General features: G+C 41.6%; 3 protein-coding genes and 1 long non-coding RNA gene across 26 annotated transcripts in view; 1 reads left to right on the top strand and 3 right to left on the bottom strand.

The window, feature by feature from the left end:
* Positions 1 to 16,334, bottom strand: part of LOC111245719 (regucalcin-like) — a 41,768-nt gene extending 25,434 nt beyond the window's left edge. Inside the window, exon 1 of the mRNA XM_086979937.1 lies at positions 16,196 to 16,334. The gene's annotated coding sequence lies outside the window, so the exon portion shown is untranslated. The remainder of the gene's footprint in view (positions 1 to 16,195) is intronic.
* On the bottom strand, positions 414 to 18,136 carry LOC111245718 (membrane-bound glycerophospholipid O-acyltransferase 1-like). 17 transcript variants are annotated; one of them, XM_086979923.1, is made up of 3 exons: positions 17,997 to 18,136; positions 5,585 to 5,688; positions 414 to 2,844 (listed from the first exon to the last, which is right to left on the bottom strand). In XM_086979923.1, the coding sequence occupies exon 3, from the start codon at positions 2,236 to 2,238 to the stop codon at positions 730 to 732; it is 1,509 nt and encodes a 502-aa protein (XP_086836049.1). In that variant the 5' UTR covers positions 2,239 to 2,844; positions 5,585 to 5,688; positions 17,997 to 18,136; the 3' UTR covers positions 414 to 729. The 17 variants fall into 17 exon arrangements, with proteins under 17 accessions (XP_086836049.1, XP_022650145.1, XP_086836047.1 ...); XM_022794410.2 differs by lacking the exon at positions 17,997 to 18,136 and adding an exon at positions 16,196 to 16,336; XM_086979921.1 differs by lacking the exon at positions 17,997 to 18,136 and adding an exon at positions 16,196 to 16,336 and having other exon boundaries at positions 414 to 2,835.
* A 741-nt stretch (positions 18,137 to 18,877) lies between these two features.
* LOC111245720 (uncharacterized) lies at positions 18,878 to 22,317 on the top strand. The gene is made up of 2 exons (XR_002671429.2): positions 18,878 to 19,018; positions 19,155 to 22,317. It is a non-coding gene; the product is annotated as an uncharacterized LOC111245720 (long non-coding RNA).
* A 1,204-nt stretch (positions 22,318 to 23,521) lies between these two features.
* LOC111244814 (sodium- and chloride-dependent glycine transporter 2-like) overlaps positions 23,522 to 24,585 on the bottom strand; it is a 24,304-nt gene continuing 23,240 nt past the window's right edge. For all 7 annotated transcript variants that reach the window (XM_022792260.2, XM_022792259.2, XM_086979917.1 and 4 more), the window contains one exon: positions 23,522 to 24,296. In XM_022792260.2, the coding sequence (XP_022647995.1) occupies positions 24,171 to 24,296 (126 nt within the window). In that variant the 3' untranslated portion in view covers positions 23,522 to 24,170. The remainder of the gene's footprint in view (positions 24,297 to 24,585) is intronic.

Raw genomic sequence — 24,585 nt, 5'->3', positions numbered from 1 at the left:
TATATATTTACATAACCCATCGAGATTGGTTTCTTTCTGTCTGTCGTCTTTCTTTTTATAATCTCATGTGTTGTCACCATATTTTTTTGTCCCTAGACTATTTCTAATTGCAGATCGCTTTTCCATCTTACACAGTATGTCTGTATTTTAGTTGACCATAAGTTTCTCCATAGAGGTGATCACTTCTATCGTTTAAAAGCATAAACAATATAGTTTCGGTATATTCCGAGTACGCCACCATCTGAACTGCTGACTTTTGTGGTATCCTTTCCTTTGCTAATCACCATCACAATCAGTATTATTTTCCCGACGTTGTCACGTTAATTTCCCCTTTTCTCAATGGCCTGCTTTTAATCAGTCTTTTAATGTAGTTGCTTCACATCGCGTCTCACTCCATAATTAAACGTCTAAGCTGCGTTTACAACTTTTTTTTTATTTATTCTCACTTTTTTACTTCTTTTTTTTATCTCCACTTGCTAGTTTTGCTGTCATCCTAGTAGAAATTTTTCAAGAATTTTTACTTACTTTTATCTTCGTTAGTAACTTACACGTCGTCGCGTTATTGCGGTATCGCATTTGTACATACACGTAAATGCAAATGTTAGAATTTTATATGTTTTTTTATTTTGTTGTTGTTGTTGTCACTGTTAAATACACTTGTCGTGTTCTTCTTTATTACATAATAATAACAATCCTAATATAATATCCTGTTTTTCCTAGCAAACAATATCAGTGAATCTTACCATTCACGCTTTTATTTACTGCAATGGAGTTCGTTGAGGTCGTGCAGCCATCAATTCCAGTGGTTAAATGTGCGTTTTTACCAGCTCTGATGGTGTTATCTGTGCCTTGTGTCCCGCGCGATTTTCGGACGAAAGGCAAGACCATAGACAGGACAATTGCTGCCAGCGCGAGCACGTGTCCATAGAAGAACACCTCCCGCCATATGTGGATTGCTTTGCTAAATTGCAGAAGAACAAACGGTGCCGTAGTGTAGGCCAAGAACGACGTAGAAAAACAGAACGTCAGCAGATCGTAGAAGAACTGAGAGACGGGCCCATGGACGAGGAGCGGTCTCAGTGAACGTCGAACCCTTCGTGAAGCCATCACAAACAGCGAGCATGTCATGAAGGCGAGGAAGTAACCCGGATAGAAGCCGTGCCACAACGCTGATAGCAGAAATGTCATGCCGGTCTTGTACGGCGTACGCCTATCATAACAGACGTGCTTCAGCCAACGTTGCGTAGATACGTTCCAGTTGTCGAGGATAACCTTGAGGCTGGGTGCCGTCTCAAGCTTAAAGATGTGGATGTTATTGGCTCCATCCCAGCGTGATTCACCTTCCTTGGTAATATAATAGCCGTAGCCCGATGAATTGCAGACGGCTTCGGACAGCTTCCATACAAGGTAATATTGCACACGGCTAAGGAAGCTAAATGCATTTAGCATGAGTACCTTCTTGAAGAATGGCAGTTCTGAGTACCATGTTGATAGCAGCTGGGCTTCAGTTAGCTGTGGTACGACCTTAAGGACGAGGGCGGCGTTGACGGCAACGTAACCAAGTTTTCGGGCAACCTCCCAGTGTGGTGGTGGCTGGAGCTCATCCGTCCGTAGGTTCTTACCCTCGGCAATGCGTGAGAACTCGTTGTACGATATGAGTGGCCCCGCGAGAATTTCGTGAAAGTCAAACATATACGCGAAATAAGACAACGCATCGGGCGGTATCGGTATCGCATCTCGGCGTTGATCCTCGGTGAGGCCTTCAGGGCGAGCGCCGTCTCGCAAGCTGAACGCCAGTGTTGTTACTCGCTGCGTGAGCATCATGATCGGGCCAGTGATATCGATTGTATAGCCATCAGGGTCTGTATACTGTCGGATGATATGACAAATTGACTGGTAGAATAGCGTCACGACTAGTGTAATTAAGGGTAGTTGATCAATTGGAATGATCTTCATCAGCAAGAACGCAATGACTGCTTCAGCCACGACATGTAATACATCTCGGCCAAAGCAGAAGTACAGAAGTGACAAACCAATTGCGATAAGTGACGCCTTCCGAGTCCTGATGGACACACTGCCGACAGGCATTAGGTAACCATAGAGATAACCCATGCCAATCGAGGTCAGTCCAGCGATGAGAAGGTTAAATTTGTCCACCTGTACACCAACAATTTTGGCTACAGGCTCAAGCACCGTTGAGCCGTGGTAGTTGCTAAGTTGCGATTTCCAGTGTGACATTGTTTATTATTGTTTATAGCTGGGCGGCTTTGACGAAATTCCGCCCTTACTACTATAGAAAAGCTGTCTCTTTGATTTTTTCCTAATGCTTGGTCAAAGAGCCAAGTAGGATGTAGAGAGGATCTATGTTACCGTAGAAAAAGGTGTTCGTTTCCTCCCTACAGGATCGACTAACTTGCCTGTTTCTCGGTACTCAGAAGCGAGAACGGTTATGGCCGATTAATTTCTAGTTCCTAGTTATAATAGTGACAATGATAGTCGTCCGCCTACTAGAAGTGATGTCCGACGAATAATTAGCTGTGTGAGTCTCGATTTGAGAGAATGCGCTACGCGACTAAATAGTTGCTCTTGCAAAACGCAGCAAGGGCACTCCTAGTCTGACGTGTTTCTTCAATAAGCAATGGTTGGGTGAACGAATATGGTGTCGCTGGGAAATTCAGAATATTGAAGATTTACGTAGAAGTTGTAGCAGCGATTACAGTAAAGTCCAGATTGCCGCCTTCTACGTTGCCCGTAAACTGAGGTTTCCTTTTGACAGTGGTATAACGGGACCTTATTCACAAGATCGTCCACTGTTGTGATGTACAATAGATGAACCTGCAAGCACTAACACGGCAGCAAGGAAGCATACAACACAGGAAGAAGAAAAAAAAATACAGAACCGATTAAATATTTATTGACAAAGGCCTCTCCACAACGTTCTGGGCAGTTTTGGTACGGGAAGAACACAATAACAGAGGGTACTGGGTTTATGCTTTTGGGGCCTCGTATCTCGGGTTTCTCCGCTTCTCTATGTGCGGCTAGCTTATTGGAAAAAGATGACTTCGCATACAGTTTTTCGATTACCTATTATTCTAAATAAACAACAGTACTACGAGGATGAAAACTCTACTAAATGTGACCTTCCGTTGTCGACTGGCGTTACCTGTCACACAGTTGAGCCAACGTGTTACTGATAACAGTTCGTCAGTTAAAATGTGAGTGAGCGATGCGTACCCATAGATTTACTCGAACACATACAGAACATCCATTCATAGGCTTGCAACGGATCATTCCAAACACAAGCACTCACACTGAGACATAGCAAGGACGCGAACCGATGCCAGCAATACGTGCTTCGCAACACATACGATCCGCCCTTGAGGTTTGATTACGGATCCTTAATTAGCCTAAGTTAAGGCTGAAGTTGTCGCAGAGAAGCTAACTGGTTACACTTATGATTGGTTAACACGGAAACGCGGCCGGTACAAGTTAGCTGACATGTTATACAGGCAAACAGACGGAATGTTAACCGGCAGGCAAGCATTCAGGTACAATTTTAGTAAGCCATACGTTAGAGTTAGAAGTTAATCTTTCTGTAGCTCACTTGCCGCTCGGCAAATTTTTTCCTTATCCAAACTTATTCCATTTACATGGATGCGTTATTTCTACAGAAACAGCGCACCCTTATCCATGGATTATGAACATAACCATTATCGACCTATGTACATAAATACCTGCGCCCAACCAATTGTCTATTATCGTTTCCAGTAGGCAATCGCTGAGCTTAGTATGAACAAGTGGGGGCGATCTGGCTAGACGGCGGATTTATTCGAAACTCAACTTTCAATTCAGCTACTGCATTGCGCTATCACTGATTTCGGCTGCGCTGGGCTGTTACGACGACTGTAATCACTATAATCTTTCAATCCTGCAACCTATGCTCCTCGTGCTGCTAGAGCTGCTCGAAGCGCAACAGCCGCTGTTGATCACTGTCGCTGTCACAAAGTTTCTTCTCTCTCTGTATCACTGACAACATGGACAGCGTCCCATCCTGGTAGCCAACGTTTATACAAACGCAGCGCTCGCAGGTACGCTAGTTACAGACGGCGGCGAACTGTATCATTGCGAGCGGGTCGACGCTTACGACAGCCAGGGCTTTCTGCGACTTTTCTCCTCTGCTCACACAGAGGGCAAGAATTCGAGCCGCGAGGCGACGCGTAAATGGATGCGTCTCGGAGGATACCGACGATGTCGTTTGTCGTTGCCAGAAGGAGAATGGCAACGAACAATAGCAAGACGACGTTCCAGAAATGAATATCTAAGGCGAGAAAGAAAAGAGCCTAACTGTAGCTAACAGACTGTGTGTCGGACGGCCGTACCAAAAGCAAATAGCAATTGCATAGTAAGTAGCAATGGTCGTGGCTAACGTTGCGCCAGCACGTTTGCCTATAGAGCTCAGAGGACTAACGCGATGGGGTGGGTTCGAAACTGCGCATTGCCACTGAGTTTGTTTCGTATGAGAACGGGGGTTGTCGGCAATCTGAAGTAGCTATATTTAACACTAGTTAAGACCATTATTTAGAGTGAATATAACTGAGAATTTTCCGAAGCTGTACTTAACGGCCATACTGGAACTATTTACAAAACATTTGTTTGTAAAGTTATGGGTGAAAATTAAGTAAGTATATATACGCACTCGTAGCGACAGTGGCTATAATTGAGTTGAGTGTGAGACGAGATCGGCAAAACGCTTTTAATACAAGCAGTAACTATACGCTTCAATGAAAACCATAATCGAGCAGTAATCATAACGACGATCAACGGACCAGGTACCGGACGAATGGTTTCTACTGAAAAATGGAACTTCGATGAATTTCGTCCAAGCTACACGTTTTCCTATCTCTGATTATGAGAGTACACAACACAAAGTCCCTGTTGTCCTCGTCCCTTTCGACTTATCCTGATATCTTTCCTACTAACAGATAATGTCAAGAGTGCAGCAGAGCTCCGTCTTTCTCATCTATCCACAAAACGGGCCCATCGTAGTGCAATACGTAGCATTAGTTCGCTTTTGGTGATAAACGTTCAACAAGGGATGAAGTGCGTTCTCTTATCATCATGCAGTTAGCTCATTTCATGTGAATAAATGTTCTTCAAGCATCGTTCTGTATTATTATATATTAAACTTCTGCTGCTTCAGTGTTTGACAACCTTCTCATATGGTATTAAAAGCTTAGCGCAAAGCCAGTTTCAAACGGACTTTATCACGAATCAGCTGCTTTATGAAGCTCCATCTTACTGACGGTTCATAAATAATTAGCAAGGCGAAATTTGCCAGACATGACTACGTACGGTTACCTGTCTACATTAATCAATACGCAAAAATTATGCTTGCGGGGTAAAGCCGATTGATTCCTTTAAAATAATATCACGTTCCCCCCTCAGAGGTACAAAAAAAAACAGCTAGAAAATTAGAAAGATGAACGGCAGCACTATATATATATATATATATATATATATATATATATATATATATACATACATACATACATATATTTAAAATATTCCTAATGAAGAAACTTACTTCAAACTACTTTCCTATATGAGCTGGTTCCGTAAGTTTTTGCCATACCGCGAACACGTGCAGTGCCGCCCAAGGCTCTGTGAGCGAAGTCCGTATCGAACGAACTGTAACATAAGGTAGTTCAGCGTGAAATGTGAGATTGTAAGTCCTAATCTTTAGGCTTCTTTCTTAAGACCATTATTACTTTCAGTCAAAATATACATCATTGCTACCTATGACTTTCCGCCATTTGGATGGTAACTTATTCAACTGCTGTACGAGCTAATGTACAAATGTCTATGAAGTCTCGGAAGTACTATTTCGATATCACCTTGAAGTTCGAACAATTTTCTTTAATGAAGTCATTGAGATTTAAGAAAAATGGCAATTCGCGCGCGAAATGCCTACCGAGTATAATGAGCCCTGCATTTTTTGAAGCAGTGATTTTTGCGGTGTGACGCCGGGAGTTTATGCTAAATAAAAGCTCCTGTTTACTAATCTTGACTATTTGATTCCGTTTTTTTCTATCTTTTACTCCAATCATTGACAGTGCACCTCAACCGACAAACTGTAGTGGACATCACCTACATTAAACTACCAAGCAGCTTTTTGTTCTTTTATATTTGTTTTAGGATGGTGCCTCGCCGGTTATGTAGCGTTCACCCACTGGTGTGGGACATTGCATATGGTTATCGCAACCAATTTCCCATTACAAATCATCATTTGGTGCAAGATTAAGAGGAAGCGTCTCTACGTCTCTGCTTTTTATCCTTACCGAGACCGTCTTGTTCCACTTATTTGCCCTACGAATTTGACTGAGGTGAGCAAGTGGGGTATTTTTGCATACATCAAACTTTAGTGCTAAAACCCATACACGTTGAGATGGGTCAGTTTTTAACACATCTTTCGGCTTTTCGTTGTCCACCTTCCCAGAGGGCCTTCCACGAAGCTTATTTTCCAGTTGAACTTTTCTCCGAATTTTTCGAAGTAACGGCCTACGGTGGTTCTTGCAGTAGGACCTTTGGCGAATACAGGGTTTTGAGGCAACCTGTCTTCGCCCCCGTAGCTCCCAGACGGAACTCTTGTTTGCAATCTCGACTGTTCTGATTTTCATTGCTCACTACAACCCGCCTGGTGGGAATTTCAGTGACGATATTCAAGTGAGCAGTCTCAGATTTAAAAAACAAACAAGAGTGCATCTGAAATACAAAAACCATTCCGAAGCGTCACATCTTCATAGCGTCATCTTGAACCCTGAAATCCATGTTTGTTTCGATCCACACAGAGCAGCCTACTACAGTAATGTATATCAGTAGGAGCATAATGGTTAATACGATCAGCGCTTGGCACTCACATAACTGCCTGAAATAGATGTAAAATTTAAAAGCAATTTAAATTGGACAAGGAAATTTCACAATCTCGGTTGATGTGGTCGATGCGGACGGCGGCACTTATACTATTATGTCTAATATATTATTGATAAAGATTTAACTTGTTTAAATGTATAATGTAGTTACTTTTGGCTAATAATTAAAGAAAAAAAACTCCCCGCGAGGTCGACAGTGTCCCCGTGGACTACTTGGGTGTCTCACAAGCTTCTACTTCAGCAGCCTTTACCTTTTTTCAGTGACGAGAATTTGATTACAAATGACAAACTAATGGTCATCATGCGGCCTTGCCTGTTCCTTAGTTCTATTCGGATAAAGCCATCCGGTTGAACACGACGTCGACGGTTTGAGACCAGTTTCTGACGATGGCCGTTACAGATGTGAATTATTATACCAGTAGCACATAGGTCGATTATGAACAGCTGTTTAGAAAGGTACTCTGCAAGTTTGTCTTTCGGCTGCTTTCCACACTCAAACTTGTTAGCTAGAGATTTCATACGAACGTGAAATGTGTAACCAGCAGGATGATACTGGTGATACCGGCAGATATTTTGAGGACCTAATTGCTCAGCTCTCGCCAATTGAGGCGACAAGGGAGTCGATACAGCCGCGCACTCGCAAAGCTAGTTAATATTATTATTCTACGTTTAGGGACAGTATGATAGCGGCGCTTTCGGCTGACTGCGTTTGGGTACTCCCGCAGATAAATCACTACACAATTCGATTCTCTTTTCGCGACTAAACAACATTCAGAATTCATTTATTCGCTGCCGTTGACATCATAAAATCGTCGGAGCTGATCATCGAATTCACTCTATTTCACCGATCCGCAACGCCGTTTACGACACCCACTAACAACATTCGCTTGCCCCTAACATTACCAGCAAAAAACAGAATGTGTATAGTTGTCTGCTACAGTCAATTGAGTTTCTTTCTCTATATCACAGCTGTTATTATTATTATTATTATTATCAAGTCCTATTAGATATGTATTGAATCATATTTGCATCAAATCACTTTCGAAGCAGGTTGCACTTGTATAATATATGCAAGCTTCTGAGAGCAGGGTACACTGGCTATAATTCAACTACTCTTTGATGACTGTCAGTTGTTTCTTTTTTTTTTTTTTTTTTTTGTTTTTTTTTGCTACAGTGATAGTGAGCGATCATATGTCGAAAATGTAACAGAAAATCTAAGCATAATAATATTGAGCTATATTGCTAACCTAAATGGAATTTAGATTCATTGGTATGGTAGTGGTTGGACAGTCCACTGTCCAGCCGCCGGTAGACTAGCAGCGACCCTGAAATCTTTTTTTCACTATCATACGTCAGCAGAATTCATATATCTAATAACAATGATGCATCTTAGCATATCTGTTGTTTAGATTGGAATGGATAATGTCACCAGAAAATATCTCTTGACAATTGCCTTCTCTCGTATAACAAAGCCGGTTCGTTTGGCAACACCCTGCATGAGAAAGTCGTTCGTACTCTCAGCTAATCAAAGTGTGGTAACAAGGAAACAGGTTAAGATGATCAGAGGGTACACTAAGGTTCGGTGTTCCACTTAGCCAAATTGAATCACCGTTATTTTCATTCTATGGTTCCTAGGTTAGACTATCATTGGAACATGGGATGTATGAGGCATTATAACACCTCTCTTGAACCCAGCTTCATGGTGCGCGCCTGCTTGCGCTCGTCTGACCTAATTCCTTGTCCCATTCCTAGGAGCTAAAATTCGGCACAATATCTAGAACGCTTTGCAAAGCGCAGAGTCATGTCAAATGTATGCGTCTACTGCTGTGAGAATTTTCGGCTCTTTCGGGTCAATGTGGTGTAAGGATCAGGCGTGCCCTAGCTACTGGGATCGAAATCTTCTAAGCATCTATCACTATAGCTTCCAACCGTTCAAGAAGATTACCGCTGTGGTCTCTGAAGATAACGTCGATATCTGTAGTATTTTGAGGGATCGGACCCAGATAGGGTGACCAGAAAAAAGGGAATCGGATAAGGTTAGAATTCGAAACTCCTCTAATCACAATCGTCTGTATATGACACAGCAGCATTAGCAGCCAGCAATCAATGGTTCGAATCCTAGCGATGACATTTTCTGCATAATAGCAGTGAGTAAATAGAACAAACTCACTAGTATTGGCTCCTAGCGTACCTGATGTCGAACTATATTAGGGTTGGTTAATTTTTTCGCTCCTTTTATTTCTTTCGTAATTATCATCAATTCTCTTATTGCTCTTCCTGGTGTCAAAACGCAGTTTCAAAAAATAATTTTAATAGATCAAATGTGGCTACGAAACCTTCGAAGGGCAGGTAGAAACAGGTAGGACCGGCTACGAGCTGTAGATGGAGTTTCGTGTGGTGACCTTCTGAGAGTATGCCTATTTCGTCATCCTACAAGGCGCCTAACACATCAATAACTAGTTCAAATATATTTCTAAAATCTTACCGGTAAAAGCTGCTCATCACTAAAGCTGACCATCCTATTAGCTAGGAGCGCGTATGAACTTTTTGAATTCTTACGAACTAGTTGTCGCTTCTTAAAAAAAACGTGCCTGAAAAACGATGTTTTAAACGGGGGGATAAAAAAAAGGATAGGGGTTGAAACCTACCTATCCTTTCAGCCTAGCACGAAATCGTCCCTATAGTTCCTATGCGGCTATAAGTATCTCGGTAGAGCCATCAATGTCAACCGTTCGGTTTATCGATTACTACTGATTTAGAAGTGGTGAGCATGGAGGACATGTTAGCCCGAAGGCGAGTACATTCGTTCAACGAATGCTGTGTTGGGGCCGGAAAAATCAGTGCAGATTATTCAGGATTTATCTTGAATTGCAGAGTAGCTTCTTATACCGGTGTAAATTGCTAGATCCTCGTTCCTTAAGTGTATGAGGACCAAACTCAGGACACTATAGGACAAGTCATTTAGAGGAGTCACTTAATTTTGCGGGCGCAAGCGTCCTTCAACAATCTTGTAATTGTAATGATTCTTGTCCACGGGCATTGCGCAAGTAGACTGCGATTTGACTTGTTATTCTTTGATGGGCCGTTCAGCCTAGTTTTTTCCTTGTTAAGACAACTGTTCCAAGTATAGACGGCCTGGTAGATCATTTCGGAAGTCATTTATTGCAACATGCTTTAAAGCGCAAAGGATCGTTAATTAGCTTTCTGAGTAATTGCCGTAAATGTGTAATACTTTTAAAAAACAGTAAAATATCTTGGGTACCGTTTTCATTTTCCTTTTAATCTGTTACTCCTTTCCACGGCTACTTGTCTCTGCCGAATAGCTCGTTCCATCGTAAGCGACTAATCATCGCAGTACCCTAAACCAATGACAGACCTTTTCCACCATCGAATGAATTTCCCAATGATCGGCTGTAATAATGATTGGTAATTTTTTTCCTTTGGTAAAATTACCTAATTTCTGGTAATATCAAATAGACAAATGTGCGCTTAAAAACAACGAAAAAGCTAAAAACAAGATGTAATGTCCAATGACATTTTGGTAAAAATCAGCGTTTAGCCGTGAAAGCGCAGACGGTAAATTTTTTTTTTCACGAGATAAAGTAGCTTCTATTTGCAAGGCTATCGATTCCGAAACACTCACGAACGCGACTTGCCAAGAGGACCGTTTAGCCAAATGCTGGACGGCTATAATCACAAACATTGATATTGCTCCATCGCATTGCATCTATAGGCGTACAACTGCTTCGACAACTACAACAAAAATAATTGCCATTATGATTATTAGCCTTCACCCTTACCACGTCTGTATAAAGGCAAAATATAGTCATCTAGACAACCCAGTCGGGACGGACCCGTGAAATAGTTTACGTAAAAACTATAGAGATGTCTGGGTGTCTATACGATTGCTTGCTAGTTCCACTGGAAACTAGTAAGTGGAAATGGTTAAGTGCTAGAAGGTCAACCACCCGTGTTGCGGTGATTGACCGAACCACAACATTTGTCTAGATACACTAACCCACATTATTCTGTATCGTCTACATGAAATCTATTTCACGCGTGTGGCCGTGCAAGGTCGTCTAACTGTCTACGTCTGGCCTCGTTTAATCAAATGCCACACGAAACCCGACTGTAATGAATAGTTGAGTAAACAACAACAACAACAACAACAACCGCATGAACAAAGATAAACACAGACAAACGAACAAACAAAACATTGTAACATCATCAGCAGCCACAACAAAAAGATCGAAAGTCATCGTCCATACAAAAGTATCAAGTCCCGTGCGTTCGCGCCCTTCGTTCAGCCGCAATTGCGTCAACGAAGGAAAACCACGTAGCGTCCTAATACCGAGAAGTACGACGACAGTAGCGATGACAAAAATAACCTTCAGGAAAAACGGGTACGCCATCACCAGTCACAGATTGACCAGTTACATTCTTGATTGGCTAACTGGTTAGTTGCTGATTAAATGGTCACGTTTAGTTGGCACGAGGTGCATTGCCCCAGCTGTTCACTTCATCACACATCCCGCAGCTAGATTTGCACACATTTGGTGACCTTCATTCTATTGGCTATTGCTGCTCATAGATGGAGTATGAAACCGATAGATTAGACAAAAGAGCCTAAAGCATTCAGATTTTTAATACTAACAGATGCGAGCCAAGGGATATATATATATTATGCTGTTAGTCGAACCAAGTCTGCTGGTGGGCGTGTTTTTCGGCGCAGGGTCTATGGCCTAGATGTTGGTTGGTAGAATTGGTAAACCACTGCTAATCTGATTACTGGAGCTAAGCTAAGAACTTGCAGTACGCACGTTATATCGACCATATCGGATTAGCAGTGTCTTCTGTGGCTGGGTCGGGCTCCAAAGGCAGGCTAGACATCAAATCAATTTGTCCCCTTCGTCTCATTTTTTTCGTTTCCATCACAATTGCTGGCTGCCCCTGTGCGCCTAGAGAAAGTATGATGCATCACTGGTCACGACAGAGTAGAATCTTGATGGCTGCCGTCTATCATAGCCAAAGACCCATAGAAAGCGCATGTAATGGCCAGCCTTGGCCTAAGCACGTGTTTACGTTGCTATGCAGATCTAGGCCAGGGGTATCGGGTTCGGTAGATAGCGCATTTTGCTTTTGATGGATCCTAGGGGTAGGAAACTTTACTTTTTCATTACGATTTTTAGACGGGTGATAAAAAATTCATCAACGAAACGAAGGAGAGAACGAAACTTAGCTGGTTAACATTTACCTATAGTTTTGGCTTGGAATCGGTGATATATTATATAAATTAAAGGTATGCAAAATCATATTCTTCGTTGTATAATCACACCACTAACAGCTCAACTAGACTGAAGTACGATTGGATGCTGAATCTATCGCTTTTTCTAGAAGGTGTCGGGGCAAGTGCAGAAAAGGCAAGGGCAATCCAAACACATCTTTCGCGCAGGTTAGCATTGTATTAGCGATGATTTTAGCATAAATCACTGATTTACGCACTAGGTTACGTGCAAGAAAGATCTTGCAGTTTCGGCAATTACAATACGTGTGTTATGTTAGAAATTTGTAACGCTAATGGATGTCAGCAAGGGACTTCCATATTTTCTAGAGAACGACTAGAGACGCAAGTATACGCCAGAGTCTGTTCCCCTGTGTTCATCTCTACAATTCTTTCTCTCCCGATATATCGTCGTCGCCCCCCGCTTAAGTTATATCGTGCTTACATCTCGACGGCAAAGAGTTACAAACCAAGGAAGCATATGTCAAACTCACGATAGATGATAGTTGCCATGTTTATCGTACACGCAGGTGTATTACTTTGACAACGCACGTAATACTTGTTTTCAAAACCGAATGCATTCAAGATTAAAAAAGTTTAGTACTTTTTTTAATTCTATTATATTATAAGTATTTTTATACGTGTACGGGTAACAATATTTCAATCTTATATTTCATAATTCATTTATTTATTCATATATCATCATTCATTCATCACATATTACTTCACAGGTCATGGGTATAAGCGGCTCCACATGCGAGTCTATTGCTGTAGATCAATGAACAACAGTCCAATTTCATATGAGGCTTAAATATTCTGGTGGCAACAGACATCCTTTAACAAAATAGATGAGTTCATCAGATTCTCTACTTTTTACACTTTTGTAGCAAACTTAAGTTTATCTGCACGATTTTACATGCGCAACGGATATTCAACATTAAGTCCTATACTTTTTTGAGAATATTTCTATAGTGCCTTTGTTTTTTCTTTGCTTGGTACTCTCGCAGAAGCAATAATTATGGCAGTATCTGTTTAATTGTAAACCTAATATCATCTAGAACAAACAGGGCCGTTTGCCCCCTGTTGTTTACAGATACTTTCTGGAATCTGTTATGGATCTGGTACCTTGTGATGACGTTATTTTTTTCCACCTTGTATCTTATCTGTCTGGCTCGTCTCACCATTATACGGTATTATCTTATATTTCATTTACCACTACAAAAGGTCCGGATTTCAAACTAAGACGACGCTAGTCTTGAGCCATTACAGCATAATCAACTTTTCATAATTGTCTATGATGCGCCTGTGTATATATAGGACAAAATCTATGCACGCGGAATCAGTCGAAATTCGGGAAAAAAAGGGAAAAGCATGACTCTTATTCATTCAACCAAGTCAACATGACGGAAGTTCCAATTATTTAAATACAAAAAGAGGTCGATCCCTAAGCAACGAGCTAGGCATCCGAATAGTTATGCAGGCCCACTACAGCCAGTAATGATGGCCGATCATCAGCTGGTAGAGAAAGTCACATTGTTTAATGTTCTCTACTACTGCGTCTGACTCCGTCTCAGCCATAGTTACTCATAGCTGCTAGCGTGCCAGCAGTGAACGTGCTCAACGTCGCACTTATTACCGTCTATGCCATTCCCAAGCCCAGAAAAAAAGACAACAGAATAAAAAGAGATGACCAGAAAAAGAAGTAAGCCAAATCAGCGAAAGAAATGTCATCAGCCATAGAGAAATCCCAAAACATCAAACGATAACATACAACGAGAACATACATCAACTACTAAAAAATTACTAGTTCTGTACAAATCTATCGGGCTAATATCAAAACAACTATTGATATAAACAACGGTAACCACTGTATTCGAAGATAACGAAATACCCTGGTGAATCTCAGCCGCTGAAGACAACAAGGTATGATTGAGAAAGCTGTCGGTACTTCGATGAGCGTCTGCACGCATTTGTTTTATAAACAGTTGCGAATGGATTATATTATAAATGGAAGCTGCTGTAATTACGGCATGCTATATAAGGCAACAGTAATGAACGGAACTGAACGAGAGGGTGTACTGCACGCCTTTTTTACATTCCATTTCTTAAAAACGTTCAAAATGCCGCTTATACTAAATACCAGAACGCGAAGTAAAGAACGACAATATCGGTTATCATGTTGCTACAACCAACTATATATATAATAACAAATAAAAGGTCATTAGTGCACGTCCGTGCGCATTACGCGTTTGCATGCACTTTTGTTTGAAAATATTTAACAATCGGGTGCACAATGATGGTGATAAATGAAGATACATAGAAGATCTTTGTACCCTCAGGTGTTTCGAATTTTACTGGCGTTAGATATCGCTTGACAACGATGGCTTCTAAAACATGCTCCGACGTATTGACGGCTTCAAATCTAAATCATCTGATGTGTATCTGAGTTGATTAGGTAAACGCTTCCTTCCTAGGGACGAAGGAACTCTTACCCACATAAATATTTACTTTTCTTGCCGAAAATAAGCCATGAGACTTAATTCGTGAGAAACTTCTCATCACGAACTCGTTGGTGACTACAGCTTAGATTAATACATCAGAATACACTAAAACTATTATGCACTTTTTACCCTTCAGACTTTACAAATGTCAGTTGATTCTGCAGTTCCTACAGAAAAGTGGGTGTCTGTCCCTGCTAACACAGGATACCAATAACTAACTTTAGCTAGTTAAGACTGAGGGGAGGAAGCTCTCACTGAATCACACCACATATACATTCCGTATTATTATTGGAAATGTATCTTCATTTCCGTTGTCCGAACTTAAATGTAGTTGCAGTTACAGCTTTGGAGGACAAGTGGCAATTGGCTCGTACCTCTGTTAGACACAAACGCTAATGATATGATTTTTCGCACTTAAGGACAAGGCAGCAGGGTTGGTCTCCCAAAACAATAACGTAGGCAGAGCGTCAACCAGGACTGAAAATGACCAAATTAAGTGAGAAAATATATTTTCGAGTACGACCAATGTTAAACTCTACGAGACAGGACACAGGCACGTGCGTCCCAGTATCTTTGAGCAGCGGATTTCTATGCCGAAACTTGCCTGCGTAGTTACAGAGCTTAGTAAATAAGATAGCCAACTGTTGTCAGCTGACTAGAACCAAGTTTTCTAACGGAAGAGCAAATACGACTTGTACGATCTGCGGTACCTTAAATGCCTGTCATGTTTGAAATGTAAATTCTGTCACCAAAATACATAACATAATAATATAATTCTGCAGTAAGTACCGGAATAATACATTCTTAATTATGTACAACGTTCACCTTTGCCACGCATATACAGGGCGTTAAAATTAATGCAGGGGCAAACTGCATTGTTTACGCTGATATAAATATTCAATAACAACTATTATTAGAGGTTCGATGAAATTATCTTCGCACACATCTCAAAGGCTACTTACCGACAAACAATATATTTATACATTAGAGCTATTTTCGGTACTATCGACGCCTACAGATAATACTTACATCAGCGGACCGTTTTTCACTAGTCTCTTCGTTGGCTTGCCCCAGCTGTTGCCCCAGTTTTAGCCAAGACTAATTCACAATATAATTTCTTCCATCACTTTAACAGCCCCATTTTGCTTCCATTATTGTCATCAATTGTTGTGCGGTTATTCCGATTATTATAGGCCTTTGTCAAAGCGGACGTGAGATTTTCACCTCTCCGCGATTTGACAAATGATCAGACGAATTAACGAGCAAGTAACCGCCTATAATCTTGTGCCCTCCTATTTATTCTGTGTATTGGCCTTTGAATAAATAAACCGGACAACTGGTCAACAATAAAAAAAGTTCGTTTTCACTACTATTGTTGTTGTTTGTTTATTGGCTATAAATTAGCTTCCTATTTTGTCGTTTAGCTGATAGACGCGTGCACACGGGTCTAGCAACTGCTGTTGCCTTAATTTTATACCACTCACCTCACGTCATAACGAGGACAACCGTGAGTGAGAACGGATGCGCCGAAACTTTCCGCCCAGCTGCAGCTACAGTTACTATTTGGGCACTGCTGCTGCTGCTCTTGCACCGTATCAACGCTGAACTAAGGGCAACTAATAATGTTGAAGATACCAGGAACTCACGTCGCAAGACGTTGGTTAATACATGATACACGCTGCTGCTTCGGCTGGCAGGTACAGGGCGAAGGCCTGACCAACGAACTCCAACGTATACGACAACCACTTGGATTCTAGCACTCGAAGGGTACGCGTGGAGTGACAGGACACGTTAGCGACTATGAGATGTTGAAGTAATAGTCAGACAGGAATCGTGGTAACGACCAATTATATTTCTCCGATGAGAAGTCGACGTTGAAGCGCATGCTATGCTGGATGGTTATTTGGAATTTGTTGGAATAACGGGTGGAACAATCGATATGGTAACGATCTATGCTATGGACAAGAATCGTTGCGAGGTTGGCAATCAATCTGCTTGTCAACCGATTGTCCGGATGTATTGCTGCTTTGTGCGGTGGACAAGACTTTTTGTATCGGATCGTCGCGCGAGGTAGCAGTGGCAGCAGCAGCGTCCTTTCATTGATTGATTCGTTTCTGATGCAAATGACAATGATCCCTGCTCACTTCCGCGATGAGATGACAGCCACGCATTAAGCCACTATACACTGTGCTTCTCTATTCCTTAGCCGTTGTACCCATCATCCTCTCTGGCCTACAATAGCACACATTGCATGCATTGTGGGCCTGAGCAAGGGATCCAGTAAGTGGTTGGTCGCACCGCTAACTAACCGCCCGCCACTTTTCGGGGCAATTATTATCTCTAGTCACAGCACAACCACGAAACTGCGTTTCTATGGTGAACAGCAATCCCTCGCTCCGGCAGGGGAAACGTGTCTTCCCCCTCTTCTACTCGTTTCTCCTTTGTTGTCCTGCACACGGCCAAAGTGATATCACGCGGGTTATTTTTGTTCAATCTGAGCGAGACCCACGACTTTCACTTTCTTTTGCCGTCTCAATAATTTCCTTCTCTCGCCAGCGGCAATCGATGAGGGAAGCAGCGCCGAAATGCCATGACCTGTTGGCCGATCAGCCGACTGTAGTGATAACCCCGCAGAAGCACATGCAAATGTACGGTAAACACTGAAACGGCGAGCACCACAATGGGACACGGTTGACCGTTGAAGGGACACCGATTAGTCGATGGGGGGAGGGAGATGTGACAGAAAGACAGACAGACAGACAGACAGCGCGGCACTGCTGCGTGGGCGAGGAGGATATTGGGGAGCAGAATGGTCTGGAGGCAAGCGTGACGTGGGTGAGAACGATCCGTGCGTTCCGCTCACAAAAACTGGTCAATATGGCTGCGACAGTGCCTGAACGTAAATATGTCTCAATAGTATAGACGTGTCACTACTGTGGCAGTGAGCGCATCTTGTGCTCCGCTTTACGGAATGGTTGTCGCTATTATGCTGTGGAGTTGTCGGTTTTCTTCTACCAAAAATGTTCTCTTAATCCGGCTTTTTCTTACTGGGGACGAACGCGAGTTGTTTGTATGACGCTTTGTTTCAGCCGGCACTCTGCTCACCAGACGTGATTTGTTCGCACCGATTGACCGCCACCAGCGGCTGCACGACGTTGTCTCACTGAAACTCACTGGTTTTGTTGTATTCGCGCTGACTATTACAGTTTATTTGCTAATTCTTTATAGGAGTGGTGTCTATATCTGCTGTTGCAGTTGTTATCCTGGTTACTATTTGCTACCCACCTGCGCTGTGTTGTTATCATCGTGGCTGCAGCTGCCTATGGTAGTGCCTCTTCTACGTTACCACACTGAACAGTCGGCCTGTCCTGCTGTCCCTTGCTGGTTCCAGCAGCTTTCGCTACCGCACGTGCGTGTTCGTGGCGTGTTCATTGAGGTTCGCGATGCGCAGAGTTAGCCGATAGTTGCTGCCGCTGCTGATTCTCTTACTTATTGTTGTAGCACAAAAAGAGGAAATCTAGCGGTCGAACGGGAAAGCGAGTTTTAGCGAACACGACACAAATAGGTTGGCTTAGTTAATGAGGAAAGAAACGAGGCTGCTATGAGTCATGGGTTTGCACTTATTGCCAACTAGTGCTGCAGATTCTACGATCTGTTAAATGTCGTTGCTGCTGCCCCTCTTACCTGATTCGCCCTAGCCACCCGTGGCTGCGGTAACAGTGCAATAAAAGTCGGCGATAGCGGCGGCCAAGGCGATACTAATAGAATACGACTGAGTGCGACGCATCGCCTGCTAACAGACGGCGACTACAATAAAAGTATGAAATGCTAGGCTGAGCCCTGACTACCTTCAGCTGACTACGACTACTTCACTCTAGCCGATAGTAGTAGTCAGCCAGTCTGTCTGTCTGACTCTGGTGACAATGATTGCGAGCTTCTTGGAAGGGTAGCGCGCACACGAACTGGTCCCTGTTTGTTGCTCTCGGCTTGTGGGCCTGTTGTTTAAATTGATTTGCCGATGGCTATCCTGGTCAATGCTGAACGTTTCAATACTGCACACTGCGAACTCGGGCCCTTTCATTCGTATGAGGGCAGTATACACACTTCAATGAAATGCTTCGGTTTCGTTCTTTTTTCTTATTTGTAGACAGCAAACAGCAGAACTGGTAGTAATAGTAAAATACAGATCAGTCTGAGAGCACATTACGTTGGATTACGGCACGAAGAAATACTGTGCCAGCAAAAGTTAATATGCCATTCGTTTTTTCCACCGAAGGGATAAGTGAAACGTGTTCCATCCACGATCGGTAGGTAGATACCGAATAAACACCGAAGTAGTCTATAGCTATCTGCGGCTGACGATGCCAGTTGGGCTTGTAGATAGGTAGCCCGCGACCTTAATCGCAGAACATTAACACTTGTTGTGCACTGTTATCATTTCAGCTATCTGAAAAACGTAAAGCTGGATACCAGCAGCATCGAGTTAGGAGAATCGTTTGCCTTTTACCAGGACCAGTTAACTACAGGGAAAGTGGTCAAGAGGAGCGAGCTGTTCGCGTGGCCCTATCTACTCCCGGATGGGGTTGCAGGCAGTATTGCGACGACAACAAGCAAACAAACCAAACAGATACATCTACCCTCCCATGAACTGATCCCGCCTTACGACGATCTACCACACATTACAGCTGCTGCTTGTGACGCTGCTGTAGCTCTAAATCGTCATCGTCAATCGAAAAGACATCGTGCGACAGGAAACCACAGAGCGGACAACGACGACGACACCGATAAACGCTGGCAACCACAATGATGATGCAGCGGCCACTGCAGGTGCTGCCGTGTTCTTTCTCTATGGCGACTATCCGCCCACCCGCCCACAATCACTTGGTCGCCTTGCTTAGTCAATCGCTCGGCTAACCGACAAAGCCTGCTAGCCAGCACAAGACAGCGCACGGAACCGCCTGCTGGGGCAGAAGCGACAGCAGGAGCAGCAGGACCTTCACAACAACAACAGCAGCGGAACCCTCTCTCTCTCTTCTTCTTGTGAACGAACCAACAACGGGGGCTGCTCCCACAGCACAGACGACTCTCGTAAAGCAGCAACAGCAGCGGCAGTGGCTACTGCGGTCGTACAGCCAACAACCTTTTCCAATCATCAGCACTGCTGACGCCGCAGCGACCGCCGCTTCCATCACTGTCATCCTTGCCTTGGCGCTGATGATGCTGTTTCCGATGCTGAGGCCGCTCTGTTTATAGTCGAGCTTCGAGCTGGGTCCACCAGGGCGGCGCCACTGAGCCGCGCGAAAACATAGTAGGGTGACGGTAATGGGCATCGGGCAGTGGGTAACGAGAAACTTGGGTGCGCTTAACTTGGCTTAGCGCAACTGATCCTAGAAAGGGTGAACGCGGAGCGCGAAGAGTCTGTGAAAACTGAAGCACGCAGGATTAAGGTGAGCAAGCAACGGTAAATGGTAGGTAGAACTCAACAGAACCGATTGGGTCGAACCATCGCTATTGCTGAAGTGGCATAATGGTCTATGTTCAACAGTAAAACTTATTTTCCACTTTCCGAGCTGTTCCATGCTGAGATACGATATGTAATGAATGTATTATGAACGAAGTTCGCCCACGGCAAAGAATGACGAATTAATTGTATGGAAGAATACAAATGTTAGCGAAAAACGCAAGAAAACGAACTGAGGATAAGCCATGGGGATACCGAGGATAATCAGCTTCCTTATAGGATGTCTTCGCGGAACTGGTATCGACAGACGAATGAGTGGTCGTTGATCGATGCCCAGGCTCCTTGCATTAGTACATAGAATATGAAGTTATTAAAAATCCAATTGAAGGAAGAAAAGCGTGCAATATCAGACTTAGCAGTGAATGCACGATGGGATCATTGTTTTAAATCGCAGAATTCACGAGCATGAGCTTCCGGCTTCTCTCTCGACTTGAGGCACAATAAAATACATTTAATAACGGCTCAGTTAGATTAAAGTCGTGAAATATAATCGCAATTTCTACTGTAAAATACGCAGAATTGGTCCCACGAAGCCATGAGTATTGTTGTCGGAAGCTTTCATCCCTGATAGCCAAACGTTTCACCCTATTTCTAGCGCAGGCTAGTTGCCATTAACACCGATGCAGCAAACCAAATGTTATGATGCATTATTATGCATCTTCTAAGTATCTTAATAAGCGTACTGAAGGTGTGGCCTGTCCTCAGGTATTCAAATCGCAAGACTGTGGCAAAAAAACAGCCCTTCAACGCTCAAAGACATAGCCCTCGTTCATTTCCGCTGCTTGCTTCATATTAGGCTTGAGGGCAGAGACATGCCGAACATTTTGGGATAGGATTTTTACAGGCGTTTTATGGAAGGACAACACATTCAAATTTTTTTAGCATATCTTAATTTGTTCCTTTCAGGAACCGTTATCCCATACACTGTGTGACTACGCTTGTTATTACATAGAGTATCCGATGACGACAGCGCAATTAACACTGGTAAACTAAAGTAAAAACGCGTTAGTTGATTATCGCATATTTTTAAATATCGTGGTTAGTGAAGACCTTGGATCAGTTGATCAACTTGTGCGTTAGCAAGTAACATATACAAGAACGACCAAATGAAACAATTGAATTTAAAAAGATGAGAAAAATGTCACGCAAGAAAATATGATGACAACATCTACGGTTAACGATGTAACGAAGGCACAGCTTGTGATTTTCTCACGCCGACAGCAGTAACGGTGTGAAGCGTGGCGTCTTGTATCAATATATTTGATAGCGTTGCTATATCGTATCGTTAAACCCATGGTGGGGACTAATCTTGAACCTTGGTCATGGTCTCATTAAAAAGATTGAATAGAAGAGAATGTGCGTTGATTTAAAGAGGGTAGTGTTTGACATCGCTTAGAAACAGTAGTAGTTACCAGTTAATAGGACACATTTTAATCTAAAATGCAAAAGTCTTGAAAATTGCGCAAATATTCAATAGTCAGTATTGAATTCATACTACAGTATTAGTAATCGGAATTTGCTTTTGAAGAGGAACAGTTTAGGTTCTTTACTGGGTATGTTACACACGCAGGTCAAATGCAAGAATATTCATCTGCACTGATATCGTACATATATAGGTCGACATTTTGCCATAATCGATAAATCTTTAACGATGTTAGCTGGGCAAAAAGCTATCGTTTATTGGCATGGATTTATTACGGACAAGAACTTGAGAAGGTTTTTCGACCTCGAATAACCCATATATGTACATAAAATTACGTTCCTTCGTTATGCCATTTTCTGTTCCGGCAGCACTATGCAGGCAACCTGTGCCGAAATTTGATTTGTCCTTAACAACACGCACGTATCACCAACCATAGTTCAGGAACTTTCATATGACAAGTTTCCACTTCAGATTAAGATTTCATCAATGGCGTCATTACATCAGGTTTTTGGATTAGCCCGCCACGTTCAACAGCGCTCACATCTTCAGAAACTTTAGAAAGGAGTTCACGGGAAGGTAAATTTAAGGTGATAGGGTCAAGGATCTTGTATATCATTGATGATCCATGTATAAACTAATAAATTAGACATTGTTTACTAATACATTTTCTTTCTCGTACTTCATATGAAGCACGACGTTATTATTATTTTTATACACAGTCAACACAATAATAATAGTACTAGTCCTATTGTCTTGTAGATAAAAAAAAAAACACGGCTCCGAATTTTCGCTTATTGCTTTTTTGATTTTATTAAATTGTCTTTCATTTGTAACACGTAGCCAAAATAATATTAAGTGACGTTCTAAATACAGATTATTGAAGCTAATAGGATAGGTTAAATCGTCAAACTTCGATGATACAAAAAAATCTCTTGCTTTTTAATTCGCTCATTTTTGCCCTTGTCATTTATATAAAGAAATTCACATAATTTCTTTATATAAAAAAAAAAAGAAAGAAAGAAAGAAGGAACGATCGTTTGTAAATTATGAAGTTTTTTCGTGTAAGGAAAAATCCGCATGCCAACGATTGTTTGTTTCAATCGTAAAGTTCAATCGTAAATTGTTGTTCACAGTTAAATCAAACAACTTATACCTGCGAATTGAGATTTATATCATATATTACTTTAGATATATTTTGTTCCGATTCCTTGTGATTCCTTTTCATTCATGTAATTGTACCTTAAAATGATTTCTAGTGACCGCTCGTTATTATGTATGAAGTTTAACATTAGTATTAAAAAAACTGAATTTTTATTTCATTTAGATTATCATTATTATCCGATAAGTATTTCATCACGCACACTTAGCTAAATATTTGCTACCTTCACATCTATAACATTGATTCAGGACAGTAAAGCTGTATATGACGATCTCCCTCTCTCCCTCTCTCTTATATATTATATATATATTATATATATATATATAATAATATATATATAATATATATGAAATGTAGGCGCATAATCAAAGTATAGGGCGAAGCTATTAGATTAATTTTAGCTATATCCTTCCCAGAGTTACATTTCAAACAAATTTACAAAATGGGCGTAAATTGACGAGTGAAGTCACGTTTGGATCATTGCTTACGTTGGATCATTGCTGGTATACAGTATTTTTGTGTAGAAGCACGCTAATGAAGTGAATCACAGAACTTCACATTGTCGATTGATCAGCTTGTTCGGAGTCCCGGCACGTATATTTTCTAGCAGTATTATTAAAAGTCTATAAGGTCACCATAAAAAGCAGCAATGAGTAACATGCGTCTGTCTTAGGGCCATAGCTATTACAATAACAATATTCAACACATGTAGCTGTAAATTCTATATTTTTTTTTATTAAGTTCCTTTCCACGTTTATTTTTATACTTTACATACATGCACGGCTGCTTGGGTCGATCTAGAGGCCTCGGACTGCAAAATCACTGAATTACCGTAAACAGCATCCCCCGGTACATATACAGGTGACTGTGATACTTGATAATCCATTTTGATACCACACTATATATACTGTTAAAACCACTTAATAGTCAGGGGCTTAATAAAAAAGAGCTTTGTTAACAACAATGTCGTATAACTGCTAGCAGATTCGTTAACAATTTTGTTGCAGCCATGGCGAGCAGCTAAATAGGCCGAGCGGCGAGGTGACAAATTTAACAGTATGGTTGTTCGCAATTACACATGTGTTGTCCTACAGTAACATCAAGTAAAGGACAATGGTATTTCCTAAAGTTGAACACATTCATGAACCTGTTTTTCTAAAATGATTCATTTTAGTTTGATGTTTCGTTCTTCATTTAATTCTTTTTATAATTGCAGACACTATATATATATATATATATATATATATATATAGATCATTTTGTCACTTCTTCGGTTTTAGCCACAATGCTTTTACCTAACTATAGTACACAACCATTAATCATCTTAAATATAACACTGCTATTTGATTTTGTGGATTAGTTCCTTGAGGCAAACTCAACCGAGGGTGATCGATGCTCGTTGAGCATCTCTTGATAAGCTCGACGCTCATTCGTGTCTTTTGGGCACCAGTCTTTGTCAGCTTGGAAAGCAACGCGAAAGTCCTGATGCAGAAAATTTCAGATACGAGACGGATTTAAAAAAAAAAATACCAATTTTCGGGTATCTAATTGAATTAGGTTTGTTGACAAATCGTGTTGAACCATTAGAATATTTTGCGCTTCCCTTCGATTAATTTTTTCGCCCACACTTATGATTTATTTGATGTCATGGTATCAGATACCATCCAGCGAGGCTCATTGTACGGCTAATCTTTTTTCGTCTAACATGATATTATGCAAATGTTTTCTATTTATTTAATTTTATTATTTATTATAATAATATTATTATAAA

This window comes from Varroa destructor, unplaced genomic scaffold, assembly GCF_002443255.2.
Source record: "Varroa destructor unplaced genomic scaffold, Vdes_3.0 BEIS01000002.1, whole genome shotgun sequence".
Taxonomy (NCBI): domain Eukaryota; kingdom Metazoa; phylum Arthropoda; class Arachnida; order Mesostigmata; family Varroidae; genus Varroa; species Varroa destructor.
This window is presented reverse-complemented; position numbering and strand designations above follow the sequence as displayed.